The sequence below is a fragment of the Panthera tigris genome, chromosome D4, assembly GCF_018350195.1.
Source record: "Panthera tigris isolate Pti1 chromosome D4, P.tigris_Pti1_mat1.1, whole genome shotgun sequence".
Classification (NCBI taxonomy): domain Eukaryota; kingdom Metazoa; phylum Chordata; class Mammalia; order Carnivora; family Felidae; genus Panthera; species Panthera tigris.
Window position 1 is genome coordinate 89,909,949 of NC_056672.1, and position 16,943 is coordinate 89,926,891.

Here is a 16,943-nt window from a genome sequence, read left to right on the forward strand (position 1 = left end):
CTCTTCCCTACTTTCCTTCTCCCAACGAACTCAGCCTGGCAGCAACCCAGATATCACTTCCACCAGCTTCATTAACTCTCCTTACTCCCCAAGTCTGGGTTCGTTTCCCCAAGCCCGTGCTCCTTTGTATACCATATCTACACCACAGCACTCATCAGCCCGATTTATAAATTTCGGGGTACTGTGTCCCACCTGCCTAGACCAGGAAGGAGCCCATGACAGCTCCAGTCTGGTTCTTTATATATAAATATATAAATATATAAATATATAAATATATATATATATAACTTTTATTTTTATATTATATATATTTTTACGTTTTTTTAAATGCTTATTTTTGAGAGAGAGAGACAGAGCATGAGTGGAGGAGGGGCAGAGAGAGAGGGAGACACAGAATCGGAAGCAGGCTCCAGGCTCTGAGCTGTTGGCACAGAGCCTGACATGGGGCTCGAACTCACGAGCTATGAGATCATGACCTGAGCCGGAGTGGGATGCTTAACTGACTGAGCCACCCAGGCGCCCCCTGTCTGGTTCTTGTTGGAAACCCCAGCACCTGGCACCTAGCAGGCACTCGATAGACATGTATTGGCGAAGACGGTTATAGACTGAATGTCTGTATCCCCCCAGAATCCATGTTGAAGCCCTGATCCCCAGTATGATGGTGTTTGGAGGTGAGGGCTTTGGGGAGATAAGTAGGTTAGATGAGGGTGGGAGCCCCTTGATGGAATTAATGTCTTTATAAGAAGAGTACAAAAAGGGGGCGCCTGGGTGGCTCAGTGGGTTAAGCGTCCGACTTCGGCTCAGGTCATGATCTCACGGTCCGTGAGTTCGAGCCCCGCGTCGGGCTCTGTGCTGACAGCTCAGGGCCTGGAGCCTGTTTCAGATTCTGTGTCTCCCTCTCTCTCTCTGACCCTCCCCCGTTCATGCTCTGTCTCTCTCTGTCTCAAAAAAAAAAAAAATAAAAGTTAAAAAAAAAATTTAAAGAAGAGTACAAAAAGCCGGAACTTGAGGACTCTCTCATTCTCTCTCTCTCTCTCTCTCTCTCTCTCTCTCCTCCCTCCCTCCCTCCTTCTCTTTCTCCCTGCAAACCAAGAAGCTTGTCCTCACCAGAAACTGACTCTGCCGGCACCTTGATCTTGAACTTCCCGGTCTCCCTGCGAGAAATAAACGTCGTTTAAGTCACCCGGTCTGTGGTATTGGGTGGCAGCCCAAGAAGACCAAGACAGGGAGGAAGCGCCGAGGGAAAGAGGGCAGAAGGAGGAGCCCGGAACATGACAGGTGCCAGTGGTAACTTGAATGAGTGGATGACCCGGCACAGGGCTGCTGGAGGGATTTAGCTCTTGGGAGAGGCTAAATGAAGGCGCTTCATTGCCACGGCTGCCTGCTAAGGCCAGGGGTGTTGGAGGGGACCCCGGGGGCCGGGAGGTTTCAGACGCCAAGGGCCTGCCTGATGCTGCACGGGGGCTCCGCAGGCCTGGACCCTGCTGTCCCGCAGAGGGGTCCCAGTGGCTCCCGAGAAGGCCTGCTTTCACTTCCATTCCGGGCTGGGATCCTGGGCTAGGAAGAGAGCCCCGGAGTTGGTTACTAAAGGGGGGAAGATAAGGTTGTGGGATCACAACCTTAGAACAGCAGCTGGCCTGCGTCTACCCATCTCAGCAGCTTTACCCCAAACAACCAAACACCCCAAATGCAGAAAGTGGTGGGTAAAGTAAGCCACAAAGAACTGCGAGACCATTTACTATGTTAATAAAAGCTGCGAGAGAATCGGGGCGGCTCTAAATAAAATAACACTCGGTGGAAAAAGAAAAGACCCACTGGTTATGCAAAAAAGAACTTTTTAAACAATTTATTCGTTTTTGAGAGACAGAGCTCGAGCTGGGGAGGGGCAGAGACAGAGGGAGACGCAGAATCCGAAGCGGGCTCCAGGCTCCGAGCTGTCAGCGCAGAGCCCGACGCGGGGCTCGAACTCACGGACCGGGACATCATGACCTGAGCCAAAGTGGGACGCTTAACCGACTGAGCCTCCCCAGGCGCCCCTGCATAAGCAAAATATAGATGTGCACGTATAATACAGTGAGGATGGGAAGAAATGGGAATTTGTGCTTAATGTCCTTGGATTATTTTTTAAGTTTTCTGTATGATGACACACAGTTCTAGCTGACTGTCAGTAATGTGCAAGATCCAAAGAACACTCCAGATCTTTCTACACACTCTCTCCACCAAGGAGAGACGGAGGGCTGAGGGCCATGGTCTCCTGTGTGCGCCCTGCGTGCTGGGACCCGCGCCCCCTGCGGCGGGAGCAGGCCCAGGTGACCTCGAGGCAGGACCCAGTCGCAGAACAGCCTCGCCCAAGACCCCCTTTCTCCTCCTGTCGGTCTCATCGGACCTGCGTGTTACCTCGGGGCTTCCTGTCTCCAAACTTGTTTTCTTACCGAGGGAAACATAATCTCTCCAGTGCTGGGCTGGGAAGGCATGCAAATCAGCCTAACAGTGCTCGGTTTTGTGAGTTCTCCTCTTATGCAAAACCTCCTGAAATAAATCAGTCATCCCTAAGCCGTGGGAGGCTTGAGGGGCACAGGAGGGAGAAGGTGGGGGAGCAGGGGATGGGGCCCCAGCCTACCCCCGGTCTCCTCGAGGCCGCCAGATGGCGGCACGCGCAGGGCCTGGGGCCCAGAGTGCAACCTGCAGGTGGCCGAGGGGCTGGCTCGCGGGGCAAGCGCCTGGGCTGCTCCTTCCCCTGTGCTGGGGTCAAGTCCGGGGAAGCGTGAATTTGACCTTTCTTCTCAAAGGTCACCTCTGCAAGGACGAGTGGAGCCTCTCTAGGGGCCGTCTGGGGTGGCTTTGGAGCCCCGCGCTCCTGGCTTGGGATGGAGGGAGAGAGACAGAGACAAAGGAAGGAAGGAGGAAAGTGACGAGTTTGTACAAAATCAGGTGTACGAGGCAGCACTTTATTTTCACTTTAATTTCTTTTTAATGGGGTGATTTAGCCGCTCCTTTCTCTTCCAGCAGGTCTGGGGCGCGGAGGGGCGCAGAGCGCGGCTCCCAGGGCGGAGGGCTGGCGGGCGGGAGCGCCGTCGGGCCCGGGAAGCTTTGATAAGCAAATGCCGGGGCGCTCTCTATTGGCTGCTTCTTCACCGCCAGATTTTGACACAAATAATCAGATTGAAAATCAAGGAGGGGAACAGAAGAGGGAAAAAAAAAAAAAAAAACAGAGAGAGAGAGAGTGAGTGAGGGAAAGGGAAAAAAAAAAAGGAGAAGTATCTATTGGAGCAGAGTCCGAGGTTGACAGAGTGGAGCCGGTCCCCAGAGAGGCTGAGTGAGGTTCCCACCAAGACCCGCGACCGACCCGGACGCCAGGTGAGGGCTCCATCCCAGCCTTTTCTTTTTAGATTTGCATGTGTGACTTAGGTTGTTTCCAGGCAGGTTCCCGGGGCCCTTCTGCAGTCATGGGGAGAATAAGGTGGGCTCGGAGATCTCTTCCATGGGGCACAGCTTTCAGTGTTTGAACCCGGCCGGGGAGAAGGCAGTGGGAGGCAGAGCCCGTATGGGAATTACGCCCTCTGCCAACCGTGCATAAGTACCCTTTCCAAAACCCCATCGGGTCTGCCAAGGATCACCTGCGTGTGCGAGGTCATACCCACACCCCGGATCTCCCAGGGACCTGGCCAGAGCGTGGGGCGACACTCCTTGAGGTGCCTGGCTTGGGTAGGGGGGAGCGTGGGGCACAGACTGGCTGTGTCCCCCCCCCCAGCCCTCTGAACTTGCCTTGTCTATAAAACAGGAGTGAACCCCAGTTCCTGGGACACTTTGAGAGTGAGTGCCCTCTCATCCAGAGCCTCGTGAGGGGAGAAGGGAGAGTGCCTTGTCCACTGCCCTGGCCCCCAGCCTCCAGGAACGAGAGGGCTGTAGAAGGACACATGTCGTCTCAGTCTTTTCTACCTAACTTTGGAGAAAAACCCTAGTTGAGAGTGGGCGTCTGGGGTGAGGTCCCCGCTCTAAAACAGGGTTTGTTAAGGGGGAAGGTGGTCCCTAGAATCGCTGTGGGTAGCTGCTTGTGTACATTTTTCTGAGAGAGTCTGAAGTTTTCACGAGTCGCCTAGAGGGGGCTAATGAATTTGCAGGCTCCGAACTTGGTTCTGGTACGAGCTAACTGAGCTGCACCTGCCCACGGGGCTCACGCCTCCTAATATTTCTTCGTAAGCAACGGACGGGGAGAAGATTTCAGTCTTAGTGAGCTGGCAAGTTTCTCGTCCTCGGAGGTGGTACACAGGGGACCCTTTACGTACGGAGATGTGTGAGATGGCCTTCCAGCTCAAGATCTGGGGGTCGGTATGCTGGTTTCCCTGCAGAACGTTCCTGGGGAGCATCAGAGCCCCCCATCTGGGTTGCGTTTGATGGATGGAGTTAGCCAAAACCAAGGCAGAACATTTTCTCGAGGTTTTCAGGAGGGTGGGTGGGGTGGGGGTCCTCTTGGAGAACCACAAGGACTCCCGACGTGTCTGGGGCCAGATCGCCACCAGAAAAATAGCCTGATCACATGTGATCTCGACCCTTTTCGGCAGCAACAGAAAACCTCACCGTCCTTAATTTAGAGGGAGGTTTTTTTGTTCATTTGTTCTCAGGCATTCAGACCGATGGGAGCTGCTCCAGTTCAGAGATGTTGGGGAAACGTGTTGTTCGCTCATTTGTGTTCTCATTGTGGTAAAATACACATCACAGGAAAGTGACCGTTTTCACCATTTTTTGAGTGTGCAGTTCTGTGGCATTAAATGCATTCACAATGTTGTGCAACCATCACCACCGTCCATCTCAAGGACTCTCTTCATCTTCTCAAACTGCAACTGTCCTTTCTGTGTCTATGAATCCGACTTCTCTGGAGACGTCGTATAAGCCGAGTCCTATGACATTCGTCCTTTCGTGACTGTCTTATTTCGCTTACACGTGCCCCCAAGACCCATCATGTTGTGGCAGGTGTCGGGACCTCCTTCCTCGATACGGCTGAATAATGTTCTGTTGTATGAAACAGCCATATTTTGTTTGTCCACCCCCTGCTGATGGACAGTTGGGTTGTTTCCTTCCATCTTTTGGTTATTGCGAACAGCGCTGCGATCAATTTGGGTAGACAGGCATCTGTTTGAGTCCCTGCCTTCCGTTCTTTTGCGTGTAAACTCAGAAGTTGGTTCACTCAGGATAATTGCAGTGTCTCAACGTAAGAGGAAGACGGGAGAAGTGCTTGCAAATTTCAAATAAGAATAATGAACCGCTCTCCGCGCAGGGCCCCTCACATCGCCCCGGACCCATTTCCCCTGACTCTTACCTGGAAAAGGGTTTTTAATTTTTGTTTGTGTTTCCCCTTGAGTCACGTCTTTAAACAGAAAGGAAGTCTGAAGCGTCCTCTATCACTGACTCTGAGAAACAACGGAGTCTTACCCAACCCTCCCAAAAAGGGAACCCGGGTGATGAGTTTCTCAGTCAGGTAGGTCAGTCCCGCGTTGAAGGTCAACAAATTGTGCATGGGATTTTAGAGCAAAAGGGAAGTTTAGAAATCTCTTAGTCCAACGGTCCCTTTTGAGAGATAGGAAAACCAAGCCCCAGGTTGGAGGCTGACGTGGTCAAGCTCAAGGTCACAAAATCAGACCCAGCCCCACGGGAGGCCCGAGGTGCCTCGTCGTGGGGAAATCACAAGGCTGCGGCTCTGCGTCCGCCTGGAAGTAGGGGTGTGGGGCTGAGATTCTGACCCCGGGGTCGGGGCACCCTCTATCGGGATCGAGGGTTTTGGACGAGATGTTAACACCAAGTCTCTTTCCGGAGGCCGATACCATCAAGACCTCTGTTTCATGAAGAAATCTTAGGGTTCTTTCACAATCTCTGCTCCGAGCCCTTTCTCAGAACCGTCGAGTGAATCAAAACGGTGTGGTTGTTAATTAACTACAGTATAGGTGATTGGTTCCTGTTTTTTTTTTTTTTTCTTTTAAACTCAGCTAACAGGGGCCAAAAGGAAGTTCTCGCGGTGTGTTTGCCCCCACGGGCGCTTAAAGGCTGGGCCATGAGGCTGGCTGTGCCTCCCTGCCAGGCTTAGCTGAGAGAACTTTCTGGGGAGGGAAGGGGAGGAAGCTGGGGACTCTGAGGGGATCACCAGAATAGGCCCTGAGGGTCGCCTTCCTCCAGCCAGGGACCCTGCAATCTGGGCCCCCTTGCTCGTGCACTTGTGCTGCCCTGGGTTCTAACCGGTTGACCTCTATGGGGTCCTCAGGCTCTGAGCCCAAGGGAACACCAAAGCTTCCTGAAGGAAGTCTTTCTCACCTGCTTCTCCACTCAAAGCTCTTCAGGAACCCACGTGGAACTTCTGGGTTCTGAAAAAAAAACAGAGGGATCGAAAGAATTGGATCCCCCCCCCCCATCTTGCCCCACCCACCAGCCTTCCCTCCCTGTTCCAGGCGGGCAGAACCACAGATGCCCACGGGCAGAGCCCTGGGCCAGGAGTTCAAGTCCCAGCAGAACAGGAACACGGGGCCTGGACAAGCCACTTTCCTCTCTCAGCCTCAGTTTCCCCCTATGAGCCTGGAAGACAACCTTGTCCCCAGTGGGTGTCAGTTTGGTGACATCGTGCACACCAGGGAGCTTCAAATGCCTTCCTTAGCGTGTGGAAGGAGTTCCCTCTGCACAGAGTAAGCGCCCGCCCGGTGGTCTGACGGTCAGGAGCATAGAGGCCTGGGGGGGCGGCCTGGGATCTGCTGGGGATCATGAGCCAGTCTCTAAGCCTCCGTTCCTCCTCCGTAAAATGGGGCAGTAGCAACTCAGCCCCCAGGTCAGAATTAACCGAGCTAAGGCCACTCAGATTCTGGCTGCAAGAAGGATCTCCTGGGATTCCAGCACTGAAGCTTGAATGCCTGCCTTTGGTTCCGACTTCCTAATAAGATACTATATAAAAATAATAAATCATCTTTTGATGGAGAGACCATGGTCCCTTGGAGGCCTCCCCCCCGCCCCAGCTGCAGAACAAAAAGCAAAAAAAAAAACAAACCAAAACCCAGTCCCCACCTCCCCCTGTGTGTGTGTGTTGGGGGGGGACCCCCGCTGGCTCTGCCTAGGGTCTGGCCTCCCCAGGGGGTTCCTGGGGCCAAGAGTTAGAAGGGGAAGGAAGGGGGCTGTGAGGAGCCCGGGCGGGGGAGGGGGAGGGGCAGGAGGAAGAAGACTGTCCCCGGGAGATAAGGCCACCGCAGGCTGCCCGACAAGCCTGGGGGGGGACAACAGGCCAGGCAAGCCTTGTGAAGCCAAAATCTGACAGCTGGACGGGACCCCAGGGCCTTCAAGTCCCACCTCCTAGTTTCAGATCCCAGAAGGGAAGGGCCTGGAGCATGTCCCTGGTCCCGGTCCAGGGCTCAGCCCTGTCCTCAGAGTGCACCTGCTTTGGGCGGGGTACTGGGAATGCAAATGGACAGGCCAGGACAGGATGTGGGCTGTGCCTGCCTTCCTGAAGCTTCTTCTCCCATGGGCTGAGATGCCACCACCTGCTCTGTGCTCCTGCAGCCCAGGCCCCACGCCAAGCACTTTGCACATTTGTTTGCAAGGAGGTCCTTTCTGCTCCAACAGTCGCAGGAAGGTGGGTTGCGATCCCCATTTAGCAGATCTGGACACTGAGACCTACAGCGAGGAGGGCAGGGCCTAGGATGACCCGGGAGCAGAGGGGTCTCTCCAGACTCCCGATGCCCTGGGGGCTCTGGTGAGGGGCAGGCAGGCCTGGGCACAGCTGGGGGGGGGGTCCGTCTCCTGCCTCGTTCGGGGTCCTCCCTGGGGGAAGGGGTTCCTCCCTGGGCCTGCTCCAAAGGCAGGGCTCCAAGCTGCTCTCTCTAATCTCCCTCCTCCCAGCCGGTTCCTTGCCTTGGCCTTATCACCCAGCCCTGGCTGTTGTTGGAGCAGCTATAATCCTTTTCCCGCGCTTGGCCCTATGGTCCCTGCAGCCCTCCGTGGCTGCTGGCCTGGGGAAGGGGGTTCCTGCTCCAGTGCCCGGGAAAGGGAGCAGCAGAGGAGCCACCGGGAACGGCATTGGCAAAGTATTTCCTGCGCCCCTGCCTGGGCATGGCATGGGGGTGAGGAGGAAGGGTCCCCACCCAGATGCTCTCTGTCTCCCAGGAGCCCTCAAGGGAAGCCGGGAGCATCAAGGTGTTCTGGCTCTGCCGCTCCCCGACCCCCGCCTGGGGCCAAGTACAGGTCCCTTACTGATTTGGGCCTCGTGTCTTCCCCAACCCCCTGGCCGCTGCCCACTGCTCGGTTCCTGCAGTTGGCGGACATTGGCCTCCTTCTCCACGTCCGGCCTCCCAGTAGGGTGCACTGGTGGTCTTCTCCGGCCTTGAGCCCCACATGCAACTCCAAGCCTCCCCTCCACCCCCATGCAGAGAGAAGGCTCCTCCCTCTCTGGGCCCTGGACTCCGGGCCGGGGCCATGGACAAGGGGCGGCCCTGCTCTGGCTGCATCGGCACCAGGGTAATGCGGATTTGCTATTGGGGTGGCCCTGATGCAACCTGCCCGCCCCCCGTCCCCTCCGTGGTAAGCACTGAGCACATGAGAGACCCTGGCTGGCACTAGGCACCTGGATGCCATGCCTTACAGAAAAGGCAGTAGGCCCAGAGAGGTTAAGCATCTGCGCCCAAAGCACACAGCAGGTGAGCCGAGATTCTAACCCATGAGCATCTGACTCCAAAATCTGCACTCGGACCACCCCTTTCCGTGGCCTCCAAATGCAGACGCCACAGGGGTGAGATTCAGCTTTCTGGCTGCGGGGCCCACGGGGGAGGCACCCCTGCCCTTCCTCCTCTGCTCCCAGTGCAACTCAGGGCGTGTGGACAGGAGCAGGCTGACCCTGGGGGTTTCTAGAAGGTGGGTGTATTAGTTTCCTGGCAAGGGAGCAGTAGGGGAGGGAAGGTTAGGATTTCTGCCATAGGAAAATACTAGAAACCGGGTGGCTTAAACACTCAATTCATTCTTTCAAGGCTCTGGAGTCTGGAGATCCAAACTCAAGGTTTCAACGAGGTCAGTTGCCTTCTGGAGGAAGGAATCTCCAGATTCTGATTCGTGGGTTCGAGCCCCACTTCGGGGTCTGTGCTGACGGCTCCGAGCCCAGAGCCTGCTTCGGATTCTGGGTCTCCCTCTCTCTCTGCCCCTCCCCCACTTGTGCTCTGTCTCTCTCTGTCTCTCAAAAATGAATAAATGTAAAAAAAAAAAATTAGAAAAAAAAATTTTTTTTATCCGCAAAGACCCTATTTCCAAATGAGGTCACATTCACAGGTTCCGGGGAGTCATGAACTTCTTTTTTTTTTTTTAATTTTTTTTAATGTTTATTTATTTCTGAGACAGAGCATGAGTGGGGGAGGGGCAGAGAGAGAGGGAGACCCAGAATCCGAAGCAGGCTCCGGGCCCCGAGCCGTCAGCACAGAGCCTGACGCGGGGCTCGAACCCACGAACCGTGAGATCATGATCTGAGCCCAAGTCGGTCGCTCAACCGACTGAGCCACCCAGGCGCCCCAGGAGTCATGAGCTTCCGGGGGACACTATTCAACTCAGGACAATGGGTTCTGACTACAGGAGGCGGCTCCAAAATACAGAGAATGTTGTCCTCTTGTCCTTCCCAACCGTCCTCGCCCTCTCTCCGTGCAGGTGTGGGGTGTGCGCTCACAATGCCACGCTCCTTCCTGGTAAAGAGCAAGAAAGCTCACACCTACCACCAGCCCCGCCTCCAGGAAGATGAACCCATCTGGCCTCCTGCCTTTAGCCCTGGTGAGTCAGAGCTCCCCTGCTGTGCCCCCCCCCCCCGGGGCTCCCTGCCCCCCCCTCCCGCGCCCCGTGTTGGGAAGTCTGCAAGCAGGGGGGCACGGCATATGTTGGTTGAACGAATGAATGAATGCACCCGTCTCTTCTGGCCCCTTGGGATGACGGAAGCTTCCGGATTGGAGCTGGCTCTCCGCAGCTGACATGTGGGTCCTAACCAGAGTCAGAAAAGATCTAGGGCTGAGCTCAGGTGCTCAGAAAACTAAGCCTGGTCCAGGAGTTCTCCTTCTGGGTCCCCTTTGGCCGCAGCCCTTCTCCCCCCATCCTGGGGCCCGGTCAGGGCCCGTGCGCATGAGCAGCTGGGGACAGCAGCAAATGGGTCTCTGGGTCCCCATCATCTTGGGAAGGGTGTCCCCCACCCCACCCCCTGCTCCCTCTGGACTGCCCAGAGCTGTGGCCGGTGGCTCTGATGGTCTTGTCTCCCCACAGGGGCCAGGGACCAGGTCCTGAGCAACGATCCCGTCCTCAGCACCCTGTTCCCGAACCAGCGCCTGGCCTGGACTGACCTCAAACGGGAAACAGAGCTGGAACTGGACCAGAGCCTGACCAGGACGGCCTTGGTGCCAGGTAGGCGGGCTGGGACCCCCGGCCATCCACAACCCCCACCCCCCCACCCCCACCCCCAACCAGTGCAAGTGGAAGGAAGGGTGGACGGGCTCTGGAGTCAGGAAAGAGCGACAAGGTCACCCGGATGCGATCTGAGCTCTCCAGCCTCTGCCTGGCCCCCTCTCGGACGGGGAGCTCATACCCAGCTGAGAGCTTCTGTGTGGTGGGCGGGCTGGTACAGTGGGTGAGGTGGGCACTCTGCGGGTGCTGAGGGCGTGTTTCCGGGGTGAAAAGGTGAGGAGCCACAGTGAGGACCCAGGCCCGCTCCCACAGTAAATATCTGGGTTACAGACCCAGACCCTCAGCGTGAGGTCGCTAGGCGGGGAGGGGTGGGAGTGGCGCCCTAATGATAAATAAATGAATCGCCACCCTACATGTGTAGACACGCGTCCGCTCTCCACAGAGGGCCCCGCTGTAATGCCCCGATCCCAGGACAGGGACTCCGACTCACCCCCGTTCTACAAGCCCAGCTTCTCCTGGGATGCCCTGGCCTCCTCCTATGGCCACAGCTACCGGCAGGCCCCCTCCACCATGCAGTCTGCCTTCCTGGAGCGCTCCGTCAGCCTGTATGGGAGCCCTCTGGTGCCCAGCACTGAGCCGCCCTTGGACTTCAGCCTCCGCTGCTCCCCGGGCATGGACGCGTACCATTGTATCAAGTGCAACAAGGTAAGCAGCTGGGGAGGGGGGCGGTGGGGGGGGGGGCGGCTCACGGGCCCTGCTCTGCATCCCCTCTGCAGGTCCCTGGCAGGGGCAGGCGTCCACAGCCGGGGGCTCCCTGTGCTGCGAATCTCGGGTCCTTTGGCGGGGTCAGGGCTTCAAAATGCTCGTCCTCATCATGGTGTTTGAGCCCTGACTGTGCGCCAGGCCTGTGCGAAGCACTTGACGCGCCTGAGCCCTGGGACGTGGATGAAAGGCTAAGGTTCAGAGAGGTTGAATCACTTGCCCCAGAACACACAGTAAGTAGACGTCAGTACCAGCGGGCTGACTATTCGGCCTCTAGAGAGGGCCGGGAGGGACTTTTTACATGCTCCCACAGCCCCCACTTTAGAGACAGGAAACCGAGCCACAGAGAGGGAAAGGGACCTTCCCAGGACACACAGCAAAAGCCAGCAGAATCAGCAACCCCGTGCTTCCCCTCCTTTATGCCCGTCTGTGCCTGGGCACGGAGGTGGAGGGGTGGAGGTGGCCTTGGGACCCCAGGCCCGGCTCCCCGTCCGCAGCACCACCACCCCCCCCCCCCCCCCGCCGTGGCCTCACGCTCTGCCCTGCCCTCAGGTGTTCTCCACCCCACACGGGCTCGAAGTGCATGTCCGACGCTCCCACAGCGGGACCCGGCCCTTCGCCTGCGACATCTGTGGCAAAACGTTCGGCCATGCCGTGAGCCTAGAGCAGCACACGCACGTCCACTCCCAGGTAGGCAGCTCGCCAAGCCCCGCCCCCCCCAGCCCCGTCCTGCTCTGTGCTGCCCCCAGGAAGCCTGGGAGCTGTGCCTGGGTCTCTCGCCCTGCCCCTGAGGGTGACACAGACCAGGGGCCCTTCCCTCCCCCATCTGGGTCCCCCAAACCTGCTCTTCCTAAAAATGATTACATGATACATATTTTAAAATTTGTTCTCTATAGAGAATGTTTGTTCTAAAATGCTAGTTATGTTACAGTTTTCCCAAAACTGTATATAATATGTACAATTATAACAAACTTCACTCCCTGATGGACCAAATCAACCTCACGTGCCGTTGGAAGAGGCTCCTGGCCCAGTGGGATTTCGGGGGGCAGAGAGATGTCTGTGACACGGAGAAATGATCCTGCCCTCTGGGTGATCAGTGCAGGTGTCCTCGGCTTTGAGGCTCTCGACTTCGAGAATCTTGGGGTCAGGCTTCGATGTCCGTCTTGTCCCACGTAGCCCTTCTTGAATATTCCATTCCAGGGAAAGCACCCGAAATGACCTGAGTTGCTAACACCGGAGTAAATAGAAGCTGAGGCAGGAAAGGCAGGATATGGGCATGAGAGCTTGTGAATGCAACATGGGCTCGGCTCTCCACCCTTCGAGGTCATGACTGCTCTTGTAATGTCCAGATGAGGAAACTGAGTCTCCGCGGGGGGGGGGGGGGGGCGGTTAATGACTTGCCTGAGGTCACATTGGCCTATAAGGGGCAGAAGCCAGAATTGGGCCCCAATAATACAGACCCTTAACCACAGTCCACGACGGTGCCCCGGATCAGTCGGTCTCTCAGTCAGTCAACAAACGCATGTCGAGGCTTATTTTGCATGGGATACTGTAAAGGTTCCAGGGAAAAACCCACAGGAGGCCATTCGGGCCCCATGTCTCGGCCCCCGTTGGAAATGCAGAAATGGGGGTCTCTGGGTCCTCTCCTCCAGGCCCCGTTCTCGAGGCCACCCCAACGAGTGTCCTGTTCCTCAGGGGATCCCGGCAGGGCCCGGTCCTGCACCCAGCGTGGCAGTCCCGGGTCTCGAGGCCCCGCCTGCGCCTGACCCCCCGGGGCCTCGTTTCCTCCGGCAGGAGCGCAGCTTCGAGTGCCGGATGTGCGGCAAAGCCTTCAAGCGCTCGTCCACCCTGTCCACGCACCTGCTCATCCACTCGGACACGCGGCCCTACCCCTGCCAGTTCTGCGGGAAGCGTTTCCACCAGAAGTCGGACATGAAGAAGCACACCTACATCCACACCGGTGAGGCGCCCCGGGTTCCCCCGCCAAGCCCGCCCCTGCCCAGGCGCAGCCTCTGGGCGCCCCCACCCTCCTCTGTTGAAAGGTCCCCCCCGGTTCAGCCGAGGGGGGTCAAGTTACACAGTGAGGGGGCGCTCCCCTCCTCGCGGAGGGCTGGCCGCACGGTGCTCTTTAAGCACACATTTAGCGCCTGGGAAAAACACCAGGAAAGAAACAGCAAACGTGTGCTCTCTGGGTAGAAGTGAGAAGGGCAGGCGACTTTGTCTTTCGTTCCTTCATTCCTCCAGTCATTCGCTCCCTGGCTGCTAAGCGAGTGCCTCTTTTGCACCAGGCGCTGGGCACGTTGACAAACAGGATGGACCCAGTCCCTGCCTGATCTCAGGGGGCGTAGGGGGTGACAGAGTTACAGTATTCTGGTCGGGGGGTGCAGGGGGTGACAGAATTGTAGTATTCCTGTCTCCCTCTTTTTTTTTTTTAATGTTTATTTATTTTTGAGAGAGAGAGAGAGAGCACACGAGCAAGGTAGGGGCAGAGACAGAGAGGGAGACAGCACGGAGCCCGATGCGGGGCTCGAACTCACAAACTGCCAGACCGTGGCCTGAGCCCAAGTCGGAAGCTTAACCCACTGAGCCGCCCGGGCGCCCCTCCTGTCTCCCTTTTGTGGCTCCTTTCGAAAGTGAACGTAGGCGGGCCGTGAGATAACACGGTGAAGTTCGGAGAGCAAATGCAGGGCACCGGGGCCGGGGGGTGGGGGGGGGGGTGGCCTGGCACCAAGGCCCTTGACCCCGTCCTTGCTGCCCCGCAGGTGAGAAGCCACACAAGTGCCAGGTGTGCGGGAAGGCCTTCAGCCAGAGCTCCAACCTCATCACCCACAGCCGGAAGCACACTGGCTTCAAGCCCTTCAGCTGTGAGCTGTGCACCAAAGGCTTTCAGCGCAAGGTAGACCTGCGGCGGCACCGGGAGAGCCAGCACAATCTCAAGTGAGGCTGCACCCGCCCCCGGCTCCGGGCCAGCCCGCCCTGAGGTCCCGAGACCCAGAGGGAGGCCGGCCTCGTGCACCCACACTCCCCCCCGCCCCCCCCGCCAGTCCCTTGGAGTCAGCACCGGACGGGAATCTTGCAGCCTGTTTTGAGACTCACGAAATTGCTGTGTGACCTCGAGCAAGTGGCTTTCCCTCTCTGGACCGACGTGTTCCTGCTGCAAAGGGTGGGGACTGGGTCGGGTCTTTTCTGAGCTGAAGTTGTCTAGAGATCTAAGAGCTTGGGCGCCTTCCCCAGGGCAGAGCCCAGAAGGCCAGCGTAGCCCCCTGTGGACAGGGGGAGGCCGAGAATAGACCGGAACTGGGATCCACAGAGAAATCTTCCCCCTGCCCGCTGCCCTTTGTGCTGAGATCTGGTTTTCAGCGGGCCTCTTTCTGGCTGCCACGGATGGCCAGAGCCGAGCCGTCTCCTGCCCCAGTGGGAGGCCCGACACCCCTCTGCTTCAGGCAGTGCTGCTGGCACTCAGCTGGCCATGGGGGTTCCAGTTCTGCTTTGAGGCCATGGGGCTGGAGAAAACAGCAGTTACCGCCATCAAAAGCCTGTCCCTCTCAACTGCTGTAAATCCAAATAAAGACACAGATTTATTTACATTTGACCCGCGTCTAACAAGTGCCTAGTGGGTGCGAGCTGGCTTTGGGAAGGGATGGCAGAGAAGGCTGGGGCGTCTGTCTGGCTCAGTCCGAACAGGATATGCGTCTTGATCTCGGGGTTGTGAGTTCGAGCACCACGTTGGGTGTGGAAATTACTAAAAAAAAAAATTAAAAGCCAACAAAACAAAACACACACACAGAAAGCTGTGGAGTTGCTGGCCGACAGGTTGGGGGACGTGTGCCCAGACCAAACTGGTGAGTGCTGGAATAAAGTGTAAGAGACCCTTGGGGCAAGGTTGCCGGGGAAGGGGGAGGCTAATGCCGTGCGAGCCGGTATCTGTTTTCTGGCTGCTGTTAACGAATTACCGTGAAGTTACTGGCTTAAAACAATACGAGTTATCCTTGTGCGGTCCTGGAGGTCAGGAGCCCCAAATGACTCTTACGGGGCTGCACCCAAGGAGTTCCCAGGGCTGGAGCCTCCAGGGGAGAGGCCGGGGGCCGCCCTCAGCTTGCAGCCGGTTCATCCGTCTCGAAAGCGGGCCTCTCTGACCCTTGTTTCCATCTCCCGTGTTATTCTTCTGCCTGGCCTCCCTCTTGTAAGGACGCTTGTGATCACATGGGGTTCACCGGATGATCCGGCATAATCTTTCCATCTCAAGGTTCTCGACGTCATCGCCTTGCCGTGTGCTGAATAATGGCCCCCAAAGATGACACCCGCGTCCTAATCCCTGGAACCTTATATGGCAAAAGGGACTTTGCAGATGTGGTCCAGTGAAGCTTGACGCGGCCCTTCACTAGCTGTAGAATGTGACAGAGGGTCCTTGTCCATTGGGAGGATTCTCTGAGGCCGTGCAGCAGTGAGCAGGGCCGTGAATGTCCTGCCCATCCTTTGAGGCCCACTCAAATGCTGCCTCCTCCATGAAGCCTCCCTTGGTTATTCCAGCCAGGAGCTCTCCCACCTCTGAAGGCTGAGCTCTTTGGGCTTCCCAGCTCAGGACCCACTGAACCTGCAATGGTTATATGTGGGTCACTTTCCCCTCTGCCAGAAGGTATTCTCTGGGCTCCAGCCCTCAGCACCAAGCCCATGCCTGGCCCACAGCAAGGGGACACTTCGGAATGAGTCTCCTCCAGGTACCGAGTGGGACCCAGGGTTTTCACACAGCGAGTCTAACCCGCACAACCCTCTGCAAAGGCGGTGTCATTATCCTACACAGCAGGCAAGTGCAGAGCTGGGATTCCAATCCGATTCAGGGGCAAGATGGCAGCGTTCTTCAAGTCTCTGTTGACCCTTCCTCCCAATGAAGCCGGCAGAGGCTTCCCCCAGACCTCCCATCTGCTTGAAACTGTGGGGTCCTGAGGCCTCCTGGAGGATGGCAATCCCTCCTCCTAGGCTCTGGGTCTGGCCAGACAGGACCCCTCCACACTTCATTCCAGAGGCGTTTTCTGTTTACCATAGCCAGAAGTGCCCTGACAGGTGTATGAAGCAGAGGTAAGGGGTTGAGATTTGCATGGGAGGGTCGTCTGGCCTCCCCATCAGGCTCCCAGTTTGTGGGGTTTCCCAACAAAGTCTTGGAGACCACCTGCTTCCTCCTCTCCTCCGGTCCATGGACACAGAGGGGCCCACAGAGGCAGATGGGCATGCCCAAAGCCACACATGGGGGCCAGGCCTGGAATGGATCCGTGTCAGGGGCCAGGGAGGGTGCTGGGGACACGAACACACAGACACACACACACACACACACACACACACACGCACGGATGGGGAGCTGCTTTGCATGTTCTTTGTTTGCTAAACAAAGCCACACCAATATTAGGAATTTGGCCACTTCTGCAGCAGGGCGGGGTGAGAAAGAGAAGCCGGGCTCGACGACAGACAGACACACACGTTTCTTCATCCGCGGGGGTTCCAGAGCTCACTTCCACCGAGCCCCCCGTGGTGTGGGGGCTGGGGGACAGTGGAGGCCGGAACCCCGTTTGCACGTTGCTGAGAAAGGGGGCCAGTGCGGGCAGGTGAAACTTGCTTCCTGTCCCAGGGGAGAGAGATTCAGCCCCGTGTGGAGGGGCCTGAGGGTCGTTGGGGGGTTGGGGGCTGCTCCGCAGATGCGCTGAGCCTAAGAGCCATGCCGCTGCCCCTTCCAAAGTCCGGACCCTCGCGCAAGCCCAGGGCTGTCGCAGGCAGGGCCGCGTTCCCCGGAGAGGGCT

General features: G+C 57.2%; 1 protein-coding gene across 7 annotated transcripts; it reads left to right on the forward strand.

Annotated features, from left to right (window-relative positions):
- The first annotated feature begins 2,794 nt into the window (after window positions 1-2,794).
- On the forward strand, window positions 2,795-14,874 carry GFI1B (growth factor independent 1B transcriptional repressor). 7 transcript variants are annotated; one of them, XM_042964621.1, is made up of 8 exons: window positions 2,795-3,357; window positions 5,360-5,476; window positions 9,655-9,774; window positions 10,255-10,392; window positions 10,814-11,097; window positions 11,707-11,844; window positions 12,850-13,114; window positions 13,917-14,874. In XM_042964621.1, exons 3-8 carry the CDS (start codon window positions 9,675-9,677, stop codon window positions 14,093-14,095), a joined length of 1,104 nt encoding a protein of 367 aa, XP_042820555.1. In that variant the 5' UTR covers window positions 2,795-3,357; window positions 5,360-5,476; window positions 9,655-9,674; the 3' UTR covers window positions 14,096-14,874. The 7 variants fall into 7 exon arrangements, with proteins under 7 accessions (XP_042820555.1, XP_042820556.1, XP_042820554.1 ...); XM_042964622.1 differs by having other exon boundaries at window positions 5,376-5,476; XM_042964620.1 differs by lacking the exon at window positions 5,360-5,476 and having other exon boundaries at window positions 2,796-3,357; window positions 13,917-14,873.
- Window positions 14,875-16,943: the final 2,069 nt, after the last annotated feature.